Here is a 24,255-nt window from a genome sequence, read left to right as displayed (position 1 = left end):
CCAGGGGATCTTCCCAACCCAGGGTTCAAAGCTGCCTCTCCTGTGTCTCCTACATTGGTGGGCAGATTCTTTACCACTGTGCCACAAGGGAAGTCCCGTAAGAATCCATTAGTAAAAGTTAATTTTCTATAAGCCAACTTTCAGGATGAAGAATCAGAATCGCCATACCAAAAAATCTGAGGAAGAGACTCAGACATTCTTTTAATTTCTTTTTTCTTCTCTTCGTACAATCAAGAGGCATTTTTAAGTTCCTTCATCCTGGAAGGATACTGCAGAGATTCTGTATTCAGGATCTGTAGTTCTTTTTCCTCTTCTAATAACAGCTTTAAAATATAACCTCCATGCTCACCTAGGACCCCTGACAGAAAGTGTTAGTCACTCAGCTGTGTCTGACTCTTTGTGACCCCATGGACTGTAGCCCACCAGGCTCCTCCGCCCATGGTGGTTCTCCAGGCAAGAATCCTGGAGTGGGTTGCCCTTTCCTTCTCCAGGGGATCTTCCTGACCCAGGGATTGAACCCGGGTCTCCCACATTGCAGGCAGACTCTTTACCGACTGAGCCACCAGACAGAAGCATGCCAAAAAAGGGTGGAAGCTTGCGGAACAGTAGAAAGGGGACGGGCATGGAGCACTGCCGCTTGTTGCTGAGCTGAGCTCTGGGCGTGATGGGGTTCGTGTGAAAGGCATGCTACAGCAGAGGCGTGCACACTCTGTGGAAGGGCCTGGCAGGGAGGTGGCAGCAGAGGCGCTGACAGTGGCTGACATCTCCAGAACACCTCCTAACTCTGGGCACTGTGTCAAGCGCTTCAAAACATCATCTCAACTGATCCTGGTAATGCCTCCAGGAAGTTAGTATTGCTGTGACCTCTGCATAAAGGACAGAAAGGAGGGCTTTTTGCCCAAGGTAACACTGTCAGGAAATGGTCAGGTTAGGCTCTGAAGACAAGTCCACAGGTAAAGAACCAGGCTTTTAACTCTATACACAATGCCACCCACTGCAAGGGTAGTTCTGGCCCTAAAAGAGGTCCAGTAGCTAGCTTGATGGGATTACAAATGTTAATATAATCACAGTTAGACTTGCACTGTGTTAGTCGCTCAGTTGTGTCCAATTCTTTGCGATTTTCTAGGCAAGAATACTGGAGTGGGTAGCCATTTCCTTCTCCCGGGGACCTTCCTGACCCAGGGATCGAACCTGGGTCTCCCACATTGCAGGCAGAGTCTTTACCATCTGAGCCACCAGGGAAGCCCAAAGACTTGCACTGCTGCTGCTGCTGCTGCTCAGTCGCTTCAGTCGTGTCCGACTCTGTGCGACCCCATAGACGGCAGCCCACCAGGCTCCCCCACCCCTGGGATTCTCCAGGCAAGAACACTGGAGTGGGTTGCCATTTCCTTCTCTAATGCATGAAAGTGAAAAGTGAAAAGGAAGTCGCTCAGTCATATCTGACTCTTAGCGACCCCATGGACTGCAGCCCACCAGGCTCCTCTGTCCATGGGATTTTCCAGGCAAGAGTACTGGAGTGGGGTGCCAGCACTAATACACTTTAAATCATATAAGTTATCTATAATCATCTAAGAGTTAAGCTAAGATGCACAGGGGAAAACAATACAAATAATTATTCTTGAAATCTAGAGATGTCAGAGAAAGAAAGGAAAGGAATGGCCCTACATCCGGCCCATGAGGTTTCTAGGGTGGGTGGAATTTCCTACATGTCCATCTCTCCACTATTCTTTTTCATGCCCACACAAAAAATTAAAAGTGGATACACTTCTATCTTCCCTCAGAAACTTGAAAATTCTACTAAAGACTCCCTGGGGCTCTAGCACTTTTTCTCCCTCTGCTTCAGGGCCTTGCATGTAAACAACTTAAAGTATACTTTATCTTGGCTGAAGATAGTAACGATTGAGACTGGATCACTTCCACTGAAAAGACACTCTGAAGTTAGAAAATCAAAACAGAACACTGGATGTGTTTGCAGTTTCAACCACAAACCCTACTCCACCTTAAATAGCACGGGCTGCTTTCTCATGGAAAAATAAGATTTATTACTAGAAAAGTTAGAGGCACAAAAACAGTAACTTATAAGGGAAACTAGCAGAGCTCCTTTGCAACAGAAGATTTTAATCAGGAGAAAAATAGAGCAGTCGAATTCCAAAATAATCTAGCCTGAACAGCATTTACTTTGGGTATAAAGAAAATGACGTCGTTACAGAGTCGGGATCCGAAACAACTGTTTCATACAGAACCAGCTACAATGCCCAGTTCATTCCAAATTGGTGGGGAAAACTTTGCACTCAAATCTAACAATGTACAACCAAGGGAGACTCAAAGCGTGTCATACAATTTCAGAAACTAGCCTAGATTTTCTAAAACCTTGTTGTTTTAAAATAAAGTTTTCACTTGTGGGTAAGTTTGTTCAAAAGGGAAAAAAATCATGAGATAAAAATACAGGATTTAGTAAATTAGAACATTTCCTCAAGAGTAAATATCGTATTCTACTAATACCATCCTGATTGGAGGTTACAGTACTTCTAGGAGCTTGGCACCCCTTGATGTTGTTGTTCGATGGCTAAGTCACGTCTGACTCTGCAACCCCATGAACTGCAGCGTACCAGGCTTCCCTGTCCTTCATGATTTCTCGGAGTTTGCTCAGACTCATGTCCACTGAGTCAGTGATGCCGTCCACATGTAGACAGACATCATCCTGACGAGGACGGGAGAGGAAAGGCCAACAGGTGGGAATGAGCCAGGACTGTTGCCATCTCCTCGGGCGGGCACACCACTGATGCGGTCCTGCTTGTGGTCCCACAGGCAGTGGCTCGAGCAGGGTGGCAGCTCTCTCCTCAGCCACCACTTCCAGGCTCACAGGACAGGGTTTTAGGGGACAAGTGCCCCAAGGACAGGCTCTGGAATCCCCACATCGGCTCCCTGCCAGCTGCATCCGCGGGGCAAGCGGGGGACTCCTCTCCCCGGACTCCCTGGACCCCCTCCCTGCTTTTCCCACAGGGGCAAGTTCCGAGGCCTCATCGCTACATCAGCCAGGAAACGTTGGAAGGCAGGAACTTGGATGACATCGAACTATCCCCTTGTCTAAGACTGTGACAGGAGGAAATACTGAAACTATCATTTTCAATAAGATAAACTATATAAAGAAATCCTTTATATCTCTGTTGCCCAATAGCACAGATAACTAAAAGCAGCTGTAACACCTGCTGGGAGGGATTGGGGGCAGGAGGAGAAGGGGACGACAGATGAGATGGTTGGAAGGCATTACCGACTCGATGGACATGAGTCTGGGTGAACTCCAGGAGTTGGTGATGGACAGGGAGGCCTGGCATACTGCAGCCCATGGGGTTGCAAAGAGTCAGACACGACTGAGTGACTGAACTGAACCCCCTCACTGAAGTCAGTGGGATGAGCCTCAATAAAAGCCTCTCCAGGATGGGAAGAGCCAGATCCCTCACCAAGCTGGGATGTATTTTAAACACGGCAATTCAACATCTCTAAGGGTGCCCTGTAGGACTGAATGTATATGGACGAGAAAAGAAGATTTTTCAGATCCCCTCTGAGCAGAAAATATTCTCAATAAGCCATTCAATGCATGTGCTGGCTTACAGATCGAATACAAGACAGTGAAGGCAGGCGGTCCCCTGGAACAGCACAGATGTTCCTGCTAAACCTCCCCTCAAGGCTCAAAGGCACCAGCGGGTCTTCAACCTGAATGTGAACACTTAACAAGGGCCAGTTGGTGAGAGCCCCTGAGGCTTCTGTCCAGAGCAAAACAAAGAAACAGAATGAGAGGGATGTGCAGAAACGGCTCTGCCACCCCTGGACGGAGACATTCCTTGTGAAGGGACAGAGAGTTCAAAGGCGCCATGGCCGTGAGGGAACCTTTCAGACTGGGAGGCCTCTCCTGTTCCTGGGCGGCTCAGCTCCTAACAGGGCGCCTCAGGCTATGACGCCTCGATAAATAGATGCCCAAACCAGCACACTGACCAGAGGCATCCACTGCAAGGCACTCTGTGGTAACTGGGACTTTGTGCTGTACAAAAGTCAGGAGGCAGCCCCTGCCCGCTTGGGTTCCAGGCTGGACGTGGGGCGTCTGCACAGGCTGGCTGCTCCCTCCTGCCTCGCTCGGCTGCCCCCCTCCCATGACCTACGGATGAAGAGGGGCATCTCAAGTTCCTGGCACACACTGGCTCTGGAACAAGCCCTGAATACTGCCCTGCTAGCCCAACTCCCTCATTTGAAACACGAGGTCAGCTCAGAAAGGAGTAAGGGACATGCCCAGAGTCACAGAGCGAATCAGAGGCACCAGAAAGCCCAGCCTCGGGACAGGCCCCTGCACGCCGCTTCAGCTCTAAAGGGCGGGAACGTGGCCCCGCGTACAGGCCTGCAACACACACACACACGCACACACACACACGCACGCCGGACGCTGAGAGTCGGGAAGGCCTGCAACACACACACACGCACGCCGGACGCTGAGAGTCAGGAGAGGGTCCTGTGGACGGGGGCCTCTCCAGCCTGGTTTCACCTCAGCTGCTGGGGCTCCCGCTTCTGCTTTCAGGTGAGAGACAAGGACCCTCTGACGAGGGCTGGAGGAGACGCAACCTTCAGCCACTGACGCAACCTTCAGCCGCTGACGCAACCAAGAAAAGAGTTACAGCCTGCTGCCATCTCTGCATTCGCCTTCCTGGAAGAGGCGAATTTGGGTTTCAAAATAAGTGCTTCTTCTCAACCAATTCAGGCTGACGAAGGGTAACCAGTCGTTATTGCCTTCACAGAACTACAGGGCAGGATGTCAGGCTGTGGAAACAGCCCAAGGCAGACAGTGGGAGAATGAAACCAGTTCTCTCAAGCCACCTGCCTCCATCCAGCCTCCATCCGGCCAGCGGCACCCATGGCTGCTCAACCCAGGAGCTCCTCTACCTGCTCCAACTCCAGGCTCCTAACTGCTTTTCAATCTGTTCTTGTATAGAAGATCCTAACTGGTCACAGAGAGCTAACCTAAGGAGCCAGAATTCGTATGATTTCACAGAGCCAAGGCTTCCCTGGTGGCTCAGCTGGTAAGGAATCTGCCTGCAACACAGGAGACCTGGGTTCAACCCTGGATTGGGAAGATCCCCTGGAGAAGGGAATGGCTACCTACTCCAGTATTCTTGCCTGGAGAATTCCATGGACAGAGGACCCATGGGGCTGCAAAGAGTCAGACACTACTTAGCAACTAACACTCTAACACAGAGCCAAGTAATGAATTTTTGGAGTTGAAAATACACTTCGTGAATTACTTTAATCTTATTTTCCCAAAGAGTAAATAAAAGCCTCGGAATGAGGTTAAGACTCTGAATGTAAACAGGACTAGGGCCAGAGCCCACATCTCCCACCTCTCAGCACAGCTCTTCCTAAGGCTCCGGGATCACCGGCAGACGTGGGACAACCGCAGAGGCCTCCCTCCACGGACAGGTCAGGAGGTCTCCCCAGGGTGGTCAGAGTCATGCTGGCCTTACACACAGAACAGCCACGGCAAGTAGCCACTCAAAGGCCCCGTCCACCCGTCGCTCAGCCAGATGGGACAGGGGCTGGAGAAACATGCGGGCGGGAGAAGGTCCGGGACGAATGGAGCAGGCCTGAAGGCAGAGGGAGAGGGCGGCAGGTGAGCAGCACGGCCTCCAAGCACAGGAGGGAGCCTCCTGGCCACACAGCGCGCAGTCCTGCGAGACCTGAGCCCTGTCCCTTCCTCTCAGCGCCGCGTCCATAACCAAGCTGGCGAAACTGGCTCACACGCGGGCTGCTGTGTCCTCAGCTGTTTTCCTAAAGCTGAGCTCAAGGCAAGATAAACACGGCTTCCACACCAGGCAGCCCTGGGCGGATCCGGATCCTCACCACACCCTGGGCAACTCCGGCAGATGGACCTCAGGGTTCCCGAAAAGAGCCGGAGCCACAGGCAGGGCTCCACTGATCCGGGGCGGGGGGCGGGGGGGCGGTGCTCCCAGGAGGAGCAGCAGGGCACACGGCAGCTTGCGTGCATGCGCATGTGTGTGTGCACGTGTGTCTGTGTGCATGTGTGTGCACGTGTGTGTGAGCGTGTGTGCACGTGTGTATGTGTGTGTGTTATACAAATTTCAATCTACATTTCCCAGTGAAACAGTTAGCAAAATGTCTCTCTCCTTTGAAAAGAAGAAGTGACTTTCCCAGCACTGGGTTGGGAAGTCCACACTGTTCACCCTTCGGAGCCTGCGAGGACAGAAGCCCACAGAGAAGCTGGGGCCACGGACTCGGCAGTTTGTCGCTACAGTGAATGCTGCAACTGGTATTCTTTGGTTGTGTTCTAGGTGGAGACTTTTGAGTTCCCTCATTTTCAAGTTTCGGGAAATGCTCAGCTCTGTAATTTCCATGGTGACCGCAAAGTCGCAGCCAAGGATGGGACCACACCCTGGACTGCTTACCACACCCTAGACCTTGACCTGGCTCCTCAAGGTCAAGATGCCAGAAAACCTGAGGCAAAGCCCACCCTCCACCCACTTCCTCCTCCAGCTGACTCCCCATTGCCTGCTACACCTGTGGGCCACGTGCCCACCTAGGATCCTGACACTTGGACAGACACTGACCTGCTTGTCACAAAGCTGACACCAGGTCAGCATCTGAGACCCCGCACTGCAGAATGCAGCGAGCAGGGTCAGGCCTTGAGCAACAGGATCCTTCCCCACATCGTAACTGGAAGGGTCCAGAGGTGGTTCCTTCATCACGGTCACACACTCAGATCTTTGCACCAATCACAGGCAAATCTGTGTTCCTCGCATCGACCTTGGGAGCAGGAGTGCTGGAATCCTCTGGGTGAACTGTGTCAACCAGAGGACGTATCATGAGCCTAAGAGCCGGCTCACCTGAGGAGTCCCCCAGGGAACTGGCTAGAGACACATGTTCCAGTGGTCAGCGACCATCTCCACTGCCCAGCCAGGCCTGAGCCTTCTGATTTGTAAACTGCAGAGACAGTCTTTAATTGTCCTTTTTGTTTACCTTTTAAGCAGCGAAATACGAAAGAAATACAAATGTTTCCCTGTCATTCCGTCACCCGGAGCCACAGTCTTGTCCTGGGAAAGCTGGACTAAAATGTCCACACATGGTAGCTGAGCTCCTCTCTTCAACAATATTTAGACAAAGGACCTAGGAAACCAGGAGGGATGAACAGCAAGAACTAAACCACAGGATGCAAACGTCTCCCCCACAGCCTGGCCACCGGCCCCTCCCCGGCCCGCCGGGATGACTGCCTCCTGCCGCAGGAACATTCTCTCCAGGTCTTCCCGAGTCGGGGGATGTCCATTTCAGCTGCCAGGCATCCTTTTTCTCACCCCTTCAGGTACTCACAGCTCCCATAACAACAGGCCTGAGACAGGCAAGCTGTAAGTAAAGGTGACAAGGGCTGGATGAATGCCAAATAAACCAATGTCAAGGTCAGCGGCTGTGGGCGGGGCAATTTGATACTTACCCTGAACACGCCCAGTCACCCTTTCCTCACTTAGGACTCAGAGTCAACACAGCATCCCTCAGCTTGGTGTTCAGCCTCATTACTTACCTACCTTCTTGAAGATAACTGTCTTAAGTTGTTTAAAAGAGGAAGCAGAAATCGTTCAGTGGATGGTGGACACAGCAAGGTGGAGAAATGACAGAAAAAGGAAGAGAGTCATCATTCCCACGTCAAGTACAAATGTCTTACAGACGAGGAAATGGACCAGCAAGAGAGGAAGTGACTGGGTCTTGGGACCAGCTCAGGACTGGGTCAGCAGAGGTGCTCGGGCCTCGGTCCCGGCTCCCCTGGCCGACAGGCAGGGCCTCCACAGAGCGCCAGCTGAACCAACTAAAGGGAGTGGCTGGGGGAAGCGCGTTCTGAGCTCGGACACTCTGCTGCCCGCCCCGCTTCTGAAGACGGGCTGCAGGCACGCCGGGACCTCTGAGGAGCTGGGGGCACACACGCTGCTCACAGAGACGATGGGGGAGGTCAAGGGCACCCATTAAACACGGGAGGGACGTCAATCATCCTCGGAGCACCCTGCAGGCCCCCCAGCACTTTCTCCTGCCTTCACCCCCACAACAGTCTCATTTTCCAAGTAAAGAAACTGGGGACCAAAGACGCTCTGCTGGGGCCCACAGCTGGTGAGCAGCCGCCACGGCAGCCAGGCCCACGCCTTCCTCTCATACGCCCCCTCCACCCAGCGTCACAAATGACAAAAAGCCACACCCCACGGTAGACTGGAGCAGGGACTGAACCACACCCTCAGGCCAGCTGCACAGTTACCAACATTCCTGCTGGATCACTGACATCCCCACTGGAACCCAGCACAGGCCCCGCCTCCCCTAGAATTTCAGGACCGGGCGTTTCTGCAGCAGGGTCAGCCCGGCCTCTGCTGAGGGCGCCCTTGTGGCTAGCTCTCCCGCAGGAACACTGACCTGAGGGGAGGAACCACGGTGTGGCCAGAGCCGGCCCCGTCGCCTGACTCAGCTCTGGTGACAGAACCCAGCTGTGCAGGTGGGCACCCTTCAAGGGGCTTCCAAACACGCCAGGGCCGAGCGGCAGAGCTGGAGACAGGACGCACGCCTCAGGGAGCCGGCTGATCCCACAGAACTTCCCGTCCTTTGTCCTTTCATGCTGCAAGGCAGCTTAAAATCGGTCCCCACAGAGCTGCACAGACCATGCCTTGCAAGCATCCACTCGGAACCATCAGGAGGTCCCCTCAGCAAAGTGGGACCAAGGGGACTTCAGTGTAAATTACTGCCATCAGCACACATTCCTTTCATATTCTTGAAAACGAGTTCAAAATGAAGTTTAAAAGCTATAAGGATAGTAGACGGCACTGGAAAATCATGGAGGCAAATGGAAACTGACACTTTTAAATTACTAAAGCTTTAGAAGAAGGAATCTAGACGTGAAATCTTTATAAAAGCAAAATGGGGAAAAGAGACTCATTTATGAATTGTAAGAATTTTTCACCTCATAGTAACAGAAAAAAAAAAAAGTAATTTTTAAAGAAGCTAGGAAAATTGCTAGGCATTTTCACATATTTTATCTCATTTAATCTCTTCAATAACCATGGGAAAAAAGATATCATCCACAAGTTACAGCCCAGGAAATGCAAGCTAAGAGGCTTCACACAACTGCACAGCTACTAAGTCCTAGAGCATAAAGAGAGAACAAGCCAAGCTGGGGAGCACAGGAGAACCCTAGAAAAGCAGGCAGAGCTGCAGGCCACGCATGACCTGACCTGTGGGAAGAGCCAGAAGGAGCGGCCAGGTCCCGACAATGTCTCAGCTGCACCCCCGGCATGGGGGACAGGCCCCTGTGTGTGCAGCTCTGTTCTCCACGTCCTACCACGACGAAACATACACTCGCTTTAAGGACGTGAGCACGAAGACGTGTTCACCAAGCGCTGATGGTTTAGTGCTCACTATCCATCTTCCTCCCTCAGCCTTCCTACCACCAAAGGCTTCACGGGAGGTGTCTGGTGGGAGCGAGCAGGGAGGGGCAGGGGCAGGCGCTGCGGAGAAGCTGCCTGGAAGCCGGCACAGGGAAGTCCTGACGCATCCTGTGCGAGCAATGACCGCACTGCGTGGCCCACACGCATGACCACCAGTCTGCGAGGCCAAGTCCTCTCGTGTGCTGATGTTAGGAAGAATAACTTCCACATAATGACAGCCATGCTTTCTTCACACTCACTGAGCTTTTTATTAATGCAGGAGAAATGCTGTTAAATGCTCCCACACACTGCACCTCCGTTAACAGTCACAACCACCACCCACCCACCTTGTTCAGTACTGTCATCATCCCTACCACACATAGGAAGAGACGGATTCAAACGCGGCTGCGCGCTTCACTAGAGGTCAACCTGCAAGAAAAGGAGGCAAAACTGAAACCTCAGCCCAGGCTCATAACCGCTGAGCTCGGACGCTTTCCAAAAATATGCTTTACGTCCTTTTCTCCAAGCATTCTCTTTCTCCTTTATTACCAAAGTTATGAAACCTTGGGGAAATGTCCACTTGGGGAAGCCCAAGAATACTAGAGTGGGTAGCCCATCCCTTCTCCAGGGGAACTTCCCGACCCAGGAAAAGAACCAGGGTCTTCTGCATTGCAGGTGGATTCTTTAGCAGCTGAGCTACCAGGGAAGCCCCAAATAGCCACTTAGAAAGAGACAAATATTTTATGCTGATAGGCTATGTATGTAAGATAAATTACATGATGATATGTTGGAAATATGAACTTAAAATTTAAAACTTACCTGTACTCAAGGCAAGAAATACCAGCTTACACAATATACACTCACCAACACACCTGTCATACTCAGCTGATTACCCCAGACATCCAAGCACTGGGGTTCTCACCGGCTTTGGGAGTGTCCATGAATGCTTCAACTCCAAGCACCTCAAAAATGGAAATCACGTCCACACACTGACTTCGGCCTTTGTCCACCATCTGACCCTACGGTGTCCCGCACGTGCCCTGGCCTGAACCTGCACAAGGGTAAGTGCCTAGTTGCTCAGTCGCATGCGACTCTGCGACCCCGTGGACTGCAGCCCACCAGGCTCCTCCGTCCATGGGATTCTCCAGGCAAGAACACTGGAGTGGGTTGCCATGTCCTCCTCCAGGGGATCTTCCTGACTCAGGGATCGAACCCAGGTCTCAGGGAAGACTGGGAGCTCTTTACCGTCTGAGCTACCAGGGAAACCCCTGACGTGAACAGAGACCTTCCCAGAGAGAGCTGTGGCACTGGAGTTCCCTCAGCTCCAGAAAAAAATCCCTTTACACTTTCTTCTACAGATAACTGGCTGGCCTTCGAAGTTTCAAAACCAATGCCGAATTCTCAGACAGATCGTGTTTCTACACTAACAGCACAGCCATCTTCCCTTCAGAGCACCGATACCCCAGAAATAAGTGTGGCCGCCTGGTGCGGCCATCTGGATGACAAAAGCTCAAGCTGCTGACCTCCGGGCACCTGAAGTGGAGAAGGAGGTGGCTGGCATCGCCCTGGGGGCGGGAGCGCAGAGCAATGCCTGTGGCCCCAAAGGGCGGCAGAGCCCATCAGGGGAGCCCCTCGCTGCCCAGCGCCAGGGCCCCCAGGAACACACCCTGGGCGCTTCAGTCGTCCTCGTTTACAAAGCAATATCCAGGGATTCTCATTTTCCTAAGTTTCTAAGACTTCTTACGATGTTTTCCACTTAAAACAGCTGGAGATCCAGGGAGTTTCCTGTTAGCCACAGTCACACTCTGACTGAGCAACTGAACTGACCCCAACAGCCGCATGTAAGCCAGCACTGCCTGGGACCAGACAAAGACCATAAAGCGGATTCCAGTTACCTCCTCCGCCAGCACGCAGCCTGCCGCGACGCTGTCAGGGGTGCGACGGGCATTCTGTCCCGCAGACCCTCGTCACGGGCCAGGGCTCTCCAGCGCCCGCCTCCGGCTGCTTCCTCTGGGAGCGCGGGCTGCAGCCCCCCGACTCCGCGGAGACATGCTCCCGGGAGGACGCTGCTTCCTCAGGGCTGCGCTGGGAACGCGAAGAAGCCGCGGGAGTCACTTCCCCTCGCCCTGCCTCCCCTCTCCCTCCAAGACCGCTTCAAAAGTCCGGGGCCAGTGAGGTCACTCGTGACCTCACAGAGCTCCAGCTTAACTCTTCGGAAGCCAGACGGCCCGCGGACTGCGGGGAGACAGCTGTGCTGGCTTACTCAGCGTGGCCGCTGCTTCTGTGAGACAGTCTGTCCGACCTCGTTTGCAAAAAAAAAAAAGAAGAAGAAGAAAGTGCTCATCTCAGCCTTGTTTTTCCTTCCTAAATAGCACTACGGGTTTCTGAGGTACTATTTTGCAAGACCATCACTTCCTACAGCACACGTTCTGGCTATCAAGGAATCACTGAAATACGCAATAAACAGATCTGATTCACTTCTATTATGTAAACCTCAGCTGTGTTAATAAAACTCCTTACATTCATGCTTAATTTTATGCGATTTGCGTTTTTCCTGTTTTCCAGTTTTATTTCTGTCTTTCTGCTCTTGTGAAAGGAACACATTCTTTCGTCCTTGTGTTCAAACCCTGCTTCAGACTGCCAGCAGTGGACAGGTGACACTCACGGCTGTCAGATGCGGGCGACAACTGCCACCAAGGCATCTGAGAGACCGGGACCTACAGGACTCGGACGGAGGGATGGACAGGCACCAGACCTAACTAGTGGATGGCAGAGTCCGCATCCCAGCTCCTGAAGAAAAAGGACACTGGTTTTTGCCGCATTTCATTTCCCGTGTTTTTCACTTGGGCTCCTGACATTTTTGTTGGGATTTGGGAGTTACAAGGATGAGGAAGTAAAGTAACTAAAAGTTATTTTCTAAATGCAAGTAGATAAAATTACATACTCTCAAAGAAAATGCAATCTGCCCTTTCAGGAATTCTTTGGTTCACCCAGAAAATGATTACTGTCCAGCAATTTCATTCCTATATATATACCTACAGAAACGCTCCATGTGTGCACGAGAAGCCACAAATTAGAATGTTCACTGCCACGCCATTGAAAAAACAAAAATACAAGACAGCCAAAGTGTTCATACTATGCAAGTGGGAAAATTAGTTACAGTGCATATTCATGCAATGAGTGCTATTTAGCAAACAGTTAATATACTAGGGCCTTATGAAGCAGTAAGAAAGAATCTCAAATATTGAACAGATAAGTGAGTCACAAAAGGGAACAAGATGGCACTTCTATAAAGTTCCAAACACGTGAATGAACACGGTATTGTTCATGGGTTCACACCTATGAGGGCACGATACACACCCACAGGCCGTGGTCCTCTTTAGGAGAAGACAACGAGAGGGACAGGACCACAGAGACAGGCAGGCTCTGCAGTGCTTTATTTCTCAAACTGGCTGGTGAGATCAGAGGCGCTTATTAACACTTCTGGGTGTGCCTCGGACGTACAGAGGTTGTGAAAGCCAACTGCGTGACTGCCTTTCAAGTGTATTCAGTAGGCTCGGCCTAGAAAATTAACACACCAGGAGGAAAGGAGATTAATAACTCCCAAGTCCCCAGGCCCGAGCAGCTGTTCCTAACTGTGCCTCCATCCGGCAAGCTTGCCTGCCCACGACCACGCCCACGCATCCGCGGGTCCTCCAGAGCCCAGACTGGGAGCCCCGGCCCAGGAGCCCTGCTGTCCGGCTCATGCAGTGTCCCATGTCAAGCTGTCTGCCTCCTCTTTGGGAGGCTTCTAGTACCTAGTACAGAAAAACTAATTAAGCTCTTCATCCGACAGAACTGGTCATCCAGGATGTGCTGGACTCTGATACAGAGGTTCTGAGTCTTAAATCCAAAGACCTGCCAGCTTCACTGACTAATAGGAGGGACAGGTCTATGCTGACTAAGTGTAATATTATATGATGAACCATAAAATGGATGTTAAGTGAATGGACTGTGAATGAGGAACATTTATAATTTTGTTTCACGATAATAATTATTCAATACCTCTTAATTTCTCTGTACTAAAGACTTCACATTACTACTCTTGACTAGAAAATGTTACCTTCTTGGCTTCGAGGCGGGGCTGCTAGATAGGGTTATTATACGGACAATGAACTATCATTAAAGCTCCTCACCTGCAAGTAATCTAAGGCTCTCAGAATTATTATTACAGATAAACAGCATCCTACATTGATCTGACCGTGGCACACTCACAGCAGGTGACTCTGAGGAAGTTTTAAAGACAACAGTTCGAGCAGTGTTATTACTGATAATCATAGCCAACGTTGTGTGAGTAGCCATCAAGGGGTAGTAAATTATTACCCCTTTTCGTAAGTGAGTAAGCTGAGGTTTAGTAGTGATAATTCACAAAATGTGAGTCAAAGCAGCCTGACATTACCCACACTCTTCACCAGGAAACCACACTGCTTCCCTGCAGGAAAACGGGTCAGCCTCTGTATTTCTAGAGCAGGGGTGGGCACCTTGAAGTCACTGCATCAAAGGTGGCACAAGAAATCATTTCAAGGTTCACAGCCAGGACCGCTCACGTTTATGAACCTCTGTTAAGAGATTTCTCCCTGCCAGCAGCAGTGACCTACAGCAGGCCTGATCCCCTGCGAACAGGGAATGACTCACTGGGGTCTGCATTCAACCGCTAACAATTTCCCATGCTTTTCAAACTGTAAAGTGCTTATAGGAATTGGTTAAAACACACACTTCAGTTGAGCAGTTCAGAGGTGAGGTCTGCGTACTCATTTCCAACAAGCTCCAAGATGAGAGGCTGACAACTTAGGCTGAACATCAGAATCACACACAATCTTGTGTCGGTCTAAGCTAGCATTGCCGGGCGCCACCCTAAACCAACAGAATCGGAATCTGGGGAAGTAAAGCATGGGGAGTCGGCACCTTAAAAAGCTCCTCCCTTCCACAATTCCAGATTCGGAGGAAAGTACCCGCGGACGGAGGCTCAGGAACAGGCACATGAAGCGCCAGGTGAGGTGTGGGGATTACAAAGTCGAAGCGTTTCTCTCACATTCAGGATTAGAGGGTGGAGATAGCGTTTACATCAATCCTCACTAGCACTCGTGAGAAAGATGGCCCTCACCTCACCTGGCCACTCAAGTACTGAACAGTGGGCCTCTGCTAGGAGCCTGTGCCAGTTTAGCAAAGACTCTGTACTGAAGTTTACAGACAGTTTCTAAGATCCAGGGGAGAAAAAGAAAAACAAGATTAAAGCATTGGAAACACACCCATGAGGGGATCTGAGCAATGGATACTCGTTTGTAAAATGCTTTCCAGGAACTTTATTTGGAAAAGGTTTCTGTCTTCTTTCTTTCCCATTGGATCAATGGACAGAATTTCTCATCCGATGTTGCAGATGCTGTGTTAAGTGAGGTCTGATGAGAGAAGCTGTTAGTTTCTTTAAGAGCGAAATAGTGCACTGATATAGGAACAGACTGCGGGATCACCCTGACCAGCTAAACTAGCTGCCAATCAGTCTTTATTTCGAGCTACGATTCTCCGTGTAACAACATGTAACCCCAGTGTCCTTTATCATTTGAAGTCTTTCAATACAGTCTTTGATGAAAGGTTATCCACTTAGCCAGCACCCCCCAGCACTCTTCACACCAACACCCAGGACATTACTTTGTATGTCATACGGTTTAAACTACAGACTTAGAACACTTCTGGGAAGCCCCATTTCAAATCCAGGACCATTTCCTAAAGTCATCACCGATCTACACAAGAGACCCCAGCAAGCAGGGAGAGGCCTGTCGAGACGATGACCACACCGGCTCCCTGACAATCAGACCCTGCTGGGGACTGGAGGCGGGCATACGCTCTGCCCAGGGGGCATCAGAAAGCCACATGGGCAGCACCGGGGCTCCTGTGAGCCCCTCTCCAGCCCAGCCTCCCTGCCCTCGCCCTCCTGAGCTCAGACGAGCCTCCCTCTAGATGGGACTCCAAGTCCCCACACATGAGGGTCCTCCCTCTCCTCAAACAATCTGTGTGAACAGATCCCACTGCCGGGAGCCCTCCTACAAACCCTGCTGCTCTCCCTGACTCCTGCCGTCTCCAGACTTCGTAAGTCATCCACACGGGTTCAGTTCAGTTGCTCAGTCGCGTCCAGCTCTTTGTGATCCCATGACTGCAGCACGCCAGGCCTCCCTGTCCATCACCAACCCCCGGAGTTTGCTCAAACTCATGTCCATCAAGTCGGTGATGCCATCTAAGCATCTCACAATCACTTTGACGCAGCCCACACATCCTAGATTCAAAGATTCACCAAATCCTTGGGTCTTTTCCTTAATTTTCAGGCTTTTTCTTATTTATTTTCTTATATTCCTTCTTATATTCTACTCAGACTACTGCTCATGATAGGTTTAAAATGAATATCCACAAACTATAACTTAGCAGATTCTTACAAGAGAAATGTAAATTGAGCAACAAGGTTATTTCCATTTGACCAATAAGAAATGGGAGTTTCATCGAAGTGAAACAGCCTGCCCAGGACCACGCAGCCAGCAGAGAGGATGACTTGACCTCCTATCTTCCGGTCCAAAATCCCCACAGTTATACCACCCCACCAATGTACACTGAATTTTATGAGAGAAAGTGAAGCTTCAGGACACCCATTCACAGGTGTTACAGACAGCTCTTCTCCAGGTTATTACTGTTGACAGTATTACTATTCTACATTTATACCCTACTATATGCCAGGCATTGTGAAACCACCTAATTATCTATTCTTGACTTTTTTTCACTTAATGTCATTTGCTTCTAAATAGGTGTTATTCATTCCATTTTAGTTGGAAAGGTTCCCTGATGCTCTGTACCTTACTCAAGGTCACACCCCTAGTAAGTATCTGAAATAGGATCTGAACCCAGATATGACTGGCTCTGAAACCCTGGAGAGCCTCCCCCCTCAGCACCGAGCAGGGACTCCTTTGGAGTTAAAAACAAAAACAAAAAAAAACTCACCATCACAACTGCTTTAGGAGGCTCAAAGAGAAAATGAAAACTGATTTTCTGCAGAAAAACTTCTAAAACATGAGAGGAAAGTCTGAAGACATCACTAGAGCAGGAGTAAGGAACTGGCAGGCAGGGACGCCCCACCTGATCCCCCAAGACAAGTTCACGAGATCAAGAGCTTAACTAGCATCACGCGACTTTAATATTTGACATTATATTAAAATACCTTCAGGGAAGTCCCTGGCAGGCCAGTGGCAGGACTCAGCACTTTCACCGCCAGGTTCGGTTAGGCGCTCAGTCGTGTCCGACTCTCTGCAACCCCATGGGCTATAGCCCGCCAGGCTCCTCTGTCCACAGGATTCTCCAGGCTAGAATACTGGAGTGGGTTGCCATTTCCTTCTCCAGGGGGTCTTCCCGATCCAGGGATCAAACCTGGGTCTCCTGCATTGCAGGCAGTTTCTTTACCACCTGAGCCACCAGGAAAGCCCTCCACTGCCGGGACCCAGGCTCAGTCCCTGGGTGGGGAACTAAGACACCACAAGCAGCATGGCACAGCCAAAAATAATATTAATTAATTAGTTAAATACCTGCAGGTTTTAAGTTTGAATGTCAAAAAATATTTGAAATTTACTTCAACAAATTTCTCTAAACATTGTTTCATGTGACCTTTTCCTAAACAGAAAGACACTAAAGAAAAAGAAAAACTGAGGAAGAAAAAAGCACTTCCAACGTCAGCATCTCATTTGAGAAAGGGGAGAAAGAGGCAGGCAGAAAAACCACAGGTCCAGCTGGAGGGGACCGACCAACTGAGCACTCCCCAGACATAACAGCTGCACACAGATGTCATCCACCTCTCTGCTGGGCTCCTGGGACCCTGAGCACCATCTGATAGAACAACTGGGATGCCAGACATCAAACGTACCTGTTACACTGAAAAAGTAATTTTATAAGGCAGCCCTGTTGTGTATTTCAGAGAACCGAAAGAGAAGCTCCTGCCATATGGCTGTATTTGCTGTCCCTCTTTTCCTCTCTGTCTGAACCCAAGCTCAACAGAAATAAACAACACTCAGCCCTGTTCATGCTCACAGCAGCCACACATGTGCCCCGCAGGCCTCGGATCAGGTCTCACCGACTGGAGCCGCAGTCCTCAGGGGATGGGCTGGCGAAGAAGCACCCAGACACAAAGGAACCCATCGGACACGTGTAACTGAAAGTCTCTAATTGTCCCTTCTAATTTGGGAGCCATGTGACTGGACTCCACACAGCACCGCTGACCCCGTCAGCCCGGGTGCTCCGCAGCTGGACCACAAAGGGAGGGGATGCTACGCCTTGCTCCTTCACCGAAATATCGTGCTCCATTCACGCGGTGAGCTCTTTCCTGATGGGCATGCGGCTGTCCGGTCAACATCAGTGTTCAAGCACCGGAGAGGATCTAACTATTCCTGCCAGAGCGACTCCAGGATCTTAAGGGGCCTTTTCAGATTCATCTGATAACACAAAGGTGCATAATCCTTTGAGAGAGTCAGCACACACACTCTTTATGTCCTTCCCAACCTGATTCTAGAGGATTACAGCTTTGAAGTACTTTCTTCGTTGATGTGAGTGGAGCTCAGTCCCCCTCTGGCCACAAAGCCCGGCTATACCCAGGCCTAGGCGGCGATCCAGAGAGGGCATGGAGCTGAGCTGGAGTGCCGCGCGTCCTGGCCACCCTCCCCAACCACGCTGCCTACTACAGGAAGCAAAACAACAGAGAACAGTGTCATCCAATGTTCAGAAGGAGAAATCACTGTCAGAAACCACCACTGAAATCATCTTGACTGACAGAGAAAAAGCATACGCCGATACGGAAAAGTATTTAAAAATACATCTTGGCAAGGTCAAGCAAAAATACTGTTGTTTTGAGACCGAAAATAAATAGTCTCTGGAGCCCGACTGCCTGGGTGGAAATCCTGGGCGTGGTACTGACCACTCTTGTGGCTGAGCAAGTTACTCAACTGCCCTGAGCCCTCGTCTCCTTATGTGGAAAACCAGAACACTGATGCTCCTTTCTCTTAGCCTATTATGAGAACTAAGAACCTTTTCTTTACTAAAGAAATAAAACCTATGGCATACATGCGGTTCACAGCACCCAAGACGGTATTTGGAGACCAGCTAAAGTCAGCTTGCAAGATTCTCTAACACTTTATGCGTCCACATCAATACCTCAACAGGAACAGGCTTAATTCTTTTGGTTCAGGTCCAGCTGGAATCAAAGCAGTGTTATCAGTGTAGCTTAGTCTTATCAGGCCCTCTCCTTCCTGCCTTCTTCAGAGTTCACTTTATCCAACAGAGTCAGATCCCTCAGTCCACTCCCAAGGAAACAGGAGAGGCCAGTGAGCAGAGATGGAAAGTTAGGCTCACACACTTGCTTTCTGTACCATTTTTGCTGTGTTGTTTTATCACAACATTTCTGAATAAGTTTTGAACGTTTTTCTCCTTGAAGCCCTGATGCCCCTGACTAAGGAAGGCCAACTGGGGTGATAGCCGTGTTGTCAGCATCCTAGGCCGGATTTCCTTAACAAGCTCAATGCGTTTGTCTACGCCTTACCTCTGCGGAGGGATGGTTAATGCAGAAGAAATTTTTAAAAGTCCGATCATTGATTACCTTAAAAATTTATGGAGACACATTTATCAGCGATCTGCAAAAATTTTTTTCTGAAATTGAACACACACACCACCAACCACCACCACCACATCTATAATTACCAGCTCAGACTTCTGGCTCCATAAACATATGGCATGAGAGAAATTAGGGAAATTAGAAAGAATACACATATGAAACCAGGCAGCCTAGAACAGTGAATGCACCTGGACTGGGAGTCAGGTGAATTGAATTCTGGTACAAGATCCGTCACCAGCTAATGCTACTCCACCCGACTCAGACTCAGATTCTTCACCGCAAAACAGGGCTAGCTAAGGCCCCCTTCACGCTGGAAAATGTTATAACTCTCCGACCTCTGGTGCTACAATTTCTCCAAAGCACCAAGAAGGCAGAGAAGGTAAAGAAACATAGGCAAGTTATTCCAGATTCCCTAAAACTTCTTAGAATCACTGAGTCCATCATACTTTTTAACCCTGAATCACACACACAAAAAATAAAAACAACCCAAAAAGCCTCCTGCCAAGCTCGTCTATCCACATTGCTGGTTGTGCTCAAGGAAGTCAAGACAGTGCCAGAGCTCATCTCTAACATGCTTCTCATTCAGTACTGGAATTGGATCTCATCGCTGGGCAAGATTTCACAGTCTGACAATGCAGGTGATGCGGCTGAAACTTCATCTCAAGTTGGCCTAAAGAACAGTATTGCCTAAATCTGGGGCACTAAAATAATAGAACCCACCCCAGTACTCTCTCTTAACCCCCCAGCTCTGCTGTACGAAGGACTGGCGCTCATGCTGGCGCCAACGATGGCTGCTTCTTATTCCAGGTCTCTGCAAACCACTGCCTTGCTGAGTTTGTGCTGTGCCCTGTTTGGTCGCTCAGTCATGTCTGACTCTTCGCGACCCCATGGACTGTAGCTCTCCAGGCTCCTCTGTCCATGAATTCTCCAAGCAAGAATACTGGATTGGGTTGCCACGCCCTCCTCCAAGGGATCTTCCCAAACCAGGGATTGCAACCAGGTTGCAATCTCCCGCATTGCAGGTGAATTCTTCACCATCTGAGCCACCAAGGAAGCCCAAGAATACTGGAATGGGTAGCCTAACCCTTCTCCAGGGGATTGTCCCGACCCAGGAATCAAACCAGGGTCTCCTGCATGGCAGGTGGATTCTCTACCAGCTGAACTACTAGGGAAACCCTTGCTGAGTTTCAGTTCAGTTCAGTCGCTCAGTCATGTCCAACTCTTTGTGATCTCATGGACTACAGCATGCTAAGCCTCCCTGTCCATCACCAACTCCTGGAGTTTACTCAAACTCATGTCCATTGAGTTGGTGATGCCGTCCAACCATCTCATCCTCTGTCGTCCCCTTCTCCTCCCGCCTTCAATCTTTCCCATCAACAGGGTCTTTTCCAGTGAGTCAGTTCTCTGCATCAGGTGGCCAAAGTATTTTCAACATCAATCCTTCTAGTGAATATTCAGGACTGATTTCCTTTAGGATGGACTCTTTGGATCTCCTTGCAGAGTTTACCCTCCCTGTGGCTTCTGCAGCAAAGCCTCTCAGCCCAAAATACGTCAGCTCCAACCTATTTCAGACCTGTAATATCAATAAGTTCAACTCACTCCAGAAAGCTGAATTAGAATTTCAGTGAAATTATCTGCATTTTATCACAACTTATAGTTACCAGAGACAATGCTGAAACTAAAGGACTGAAGTGGCACCATCCACTCAAGGACACACCCCTCTCAGGGAGGTCCCCCCAGAGACACTCCTCTCTCAGGCCCCTTCTGGAAACATCCCCCTCAGAGATGCACCCCTCCCTCACGGACACCCCCTCTTAGATCCAGAAAGTCTAAACGCGGCTTCATCAGCCAGTTCTAATTCACGCATTTGCTCCGGCTCCTACTCTGTGGCAGGTACTGTTGCTAGTGTTTTAATCCACATTAACTCTTTAAATCCCATGGCCACACAGCATACTAAATATCATTGACCCCGCTATGCAAATAAACAAAAGGGGTTTCAGAGAGAATAAGCGGCTTATCCAAGAAATTCAGACCACGGTCTTCTGCCTCTGAGACTGTGTGATCCAAGAAGACAGCAAACACGCATCATATTTCACATGGTGAAGCACAGCTGCGGTGTTACGTGCGCCAGTCTTCAATGTGTCATCCAATGGACGATAAACCTATAAACTGCTAATAGGAAATGCTTAACACAGGACAGACTGATCATCAAAACAGGCTCAGGAGAAACCTGCAATATGAATACTGACTCCTAAAAAGAGCACTGACATTTTTTCATACAACTTTCAAATAGTTTATTCCCATTTACCCTCCCCTTCACCGCCCCAATCAGGAGAAAGATAGTAAAACTAAATTCATAAAATCGTTAGGAGGTTTAGCATTCTCGGCCCACTTATAGAGATGCTGAAGGACAGGTCAATGACCCCAGCGTGATGAACAGGAAGAGATGAAATGCGGGATAATCCATAAAAAGACAGGGAAGCACTAAAGGATAGCACAACACGTAAATCCTACGTAACTTCCCATTTTGTGTTCCAAGCAGACTTAAAACATAAAGAAAAGGGAGATATAAACATGGCGTTGACCAAGGGTCAAGCCTGTCAAGCCTCCTTATGTTCGGATCCTCTCACACTGTCTCAGGAGGGTGTCCCAGAAGGATGGGACCTCAGAGCCAAGGGCCGAAAGAGGCTAGTCACCGTCTAAACCAACACCCTCCACCGACAATCAGGGAACCTCTGGCCTAGTCAAAAACCCACCCCAAGCAATCAAGCAAGGCCAGAGGCAGAAGGCAAGCAGAGCTCTCGCAACGCCCCTTCCAGCACCGGGCCAGGCTGTGGCCACCAAAGCCGCCTCCTAGGCACTAACACCCACTCACCACCCACAGAATCTGCTCAGGACCCAGTTTACCTGTGGGAATACAAGACACACCGCCAAACAGAATGTCCAGAGGTTGCCAATTTGGCAAACCACTAACCTGTACTCTACCACTCAAATTGCTTTTCACTCACATCATTCACTTGTATCCACGGAAACCGGCCCAATGCTTTCCAAAGAGGTTCCACACTCAAATTTCCCAAAGGGGAAAAAAAAATGCTACAAAAACCGCTAGCATGAAATTAAGAGATCGGGACCAGTACCTTCCCCAGAAAGCGATCTCTGGGGTGCCCTTCACGTAGATGGAGTTACTGGAGCCACTCAGCCCGTTGGCGATCCCACTGGAACAGCCCATCACTATCCCGCCGTCTGCCGAGATGCTCAGGACATCCTGCTGTCCTCCCGCCGACGTCCTTTCGAGGAACTGCCCGCCTTCCTTAATGCGTTGCTGTATCATTGGAGTGAGGGGCATTTCAAAGCTGAAGTAGCTGTCGGGCTCTGAATACAAAGTCTCCAAGGACTCAGCACTGTAGTATAAAGAGGTGTTGTCTAAAATGGTCTCGAACTGGGAGCTGTACACATCAGTGGAGTCTTCTGCGTATCCGGACCCAAGGATGTCATCATCTCCACCCCGAAAGTGCTCCACTTGCTCAAGAATCCTGGAAAGCACATCAAAGTGAAGAATTTCAATATTAGGTTATTTTTTTCATTTTACTTTCTCCTCTCCAACCATATGAAAAAGGTAGCATTCTGTAGAGCTAGCACCTGTATTCAGTTGGTTTACGTCAATATATTTAACCTATAGGTGGAGTACATCATGTGAAAGGCCGGATGAATCACAAGCTGGAATCAAGATTGCTGGGAGAAATAATAACCTCAGATATGCAGATGACACCACCCTTATGGCAGAAAGTGAGGAACTGAAGAACCTTTTGATGAAAGTGAAAGAGGAGAGTGAAAAAGCTGGCTTAAAGCTCAACATTCAAAAAACAAAGATCATGGCATCCGGTCCCATCACTTCATGACAAATAGATAGGGAAACAATGGAAACAGTGACAGACTTTATTTTGGGGGCTCCAAAATCAATGCAGATGGTGACTGCAGCCATGAAATTAAAAGACACTTACTCCTTGGAAGAATAGCTACGACCAACCTAAACAATGTATTGAAAATCAGAGACATCACTTTGCCGACAAACGTCTGTATGGTCAAAGCTATGGTTTTTCCAGTAGTCATGTACAGATGTGAGAGCTGGACTATAAAAAAAGCTGAACGCCAAAGAATTGATGCTTTTGAACTGTGGTGTTGGAGAAGACTCTTGAGAGTCTCTTGGACTGCAAGGAGATCAAACCAGTCAATCCTAAAGGAAATTAGTCCTGAATATTCATTGGAAGGGCTGATGCTGAAGCTCCAATACGTTGGCCATCTGATGCGAAGAGCTTGTTAGATAAGACTTGTTAGACTTGTTAGATAAGACTCTAACGCTAGGAAGGATTGAAGGTGGGAGGAGAAGGAGGCAACAGAGGATGAGATGGTTGGATGGCACCACTGACTCAATGGACATGAGTCTGAGCAAGCTCCGGGAGATGGTGAAGGACAGAGAAGCCTGGCGTGCTGCAACCCATGAGCTCTCAGACAGTCAGACACGACTTAGTGAGTGAACAACAACAACAACAAATGCCAATACATTCGGGAAGGAAGACATCACAGAAACATGTTCAGGTTGAAAAAACTCTTAGCACACATATGCTGGGCTAGCCTCTGTACAACTTAATATACTTTCAAGCTAGCTCCTAGTATGTGAATACACCAAGTCCAACAAACATTTGAATAAAATATTAAATTCTCATTTAGCTAACTGAACTCCACAAATTCAAATTAACAGCTATTATCAGTCCTAATTTTAACAGAAGATGATAAATATATGGCATAAACTTGGCAGACTAAAAATACAATTATGCTCAGTCACTCAGCCGGGCCCGACTCTTTGCGACCCCATGGACTGCAGCCCGCCAGGCTCCTCTGTCCATGGGATTCTCCAGGCAAGAATACTAGAGTGGGTTGCCATGCCCTTCTCCAGAGGATCTTCCCAACCCAGGGATGGAACCCAGGTCTCCTGCATTGCAGGCAGTTTCTTTACCATCTGAGCCACTAGGGAGGCCCAAAAAATACACTAAGCTTTCATATTTCATAAGTTTTGTACATAAGCTTTCATATGTTAATATTTTCTGATTAAATAAGACCAATAGCCCTCAAGAACTC

At 49.4% G+C, this 24,255-nt stretch overlaps 1 protein-coding gene across 1 annotated transcript in view; it reads right to left on the bottom strand.

Moving 5' to 3' along the window:
* Positions 1 to 24,255, bottom strand: part of PSD3 (pleckstrin and Sec7 domain containing 3) — a 482,251-nt gene that overhangs the window by 278,039 nt on the left and 179,957 nt on the right. The window contains exon 4 of the mRNA XM_052661313.1: positions 22,257 to 22,652. Within this exon, the coding sequence (XP_052517273.1) occupies positions 22,257 to 22,652 (396 nt within the window). The remainder of the gene's footprint in view (positions 1 to 22,256; positions 22,653 to 24,255) is intronic.

The sequence above is a fragment of the Budorcas taxicolor genome, chromosome 24, assembly GCF_023091745.1.
Source record: "Budorcas taxicolor isolate Tak-1 chromosome 24, Takin1.1, whole genome shotgun sequence".
Classification (NCBI taxonomy): Eukaryota; Metazoa; Chordata; class Mammalia; order Artiodactyla; family Bovidae; genus Budorcas; species Budorcas taxicolor.
The sequence above is the reverse complement of the archived record's forward strand: the minus strand, read 5'-3'. Positions and strand labels throughout refer to the sequence as shown.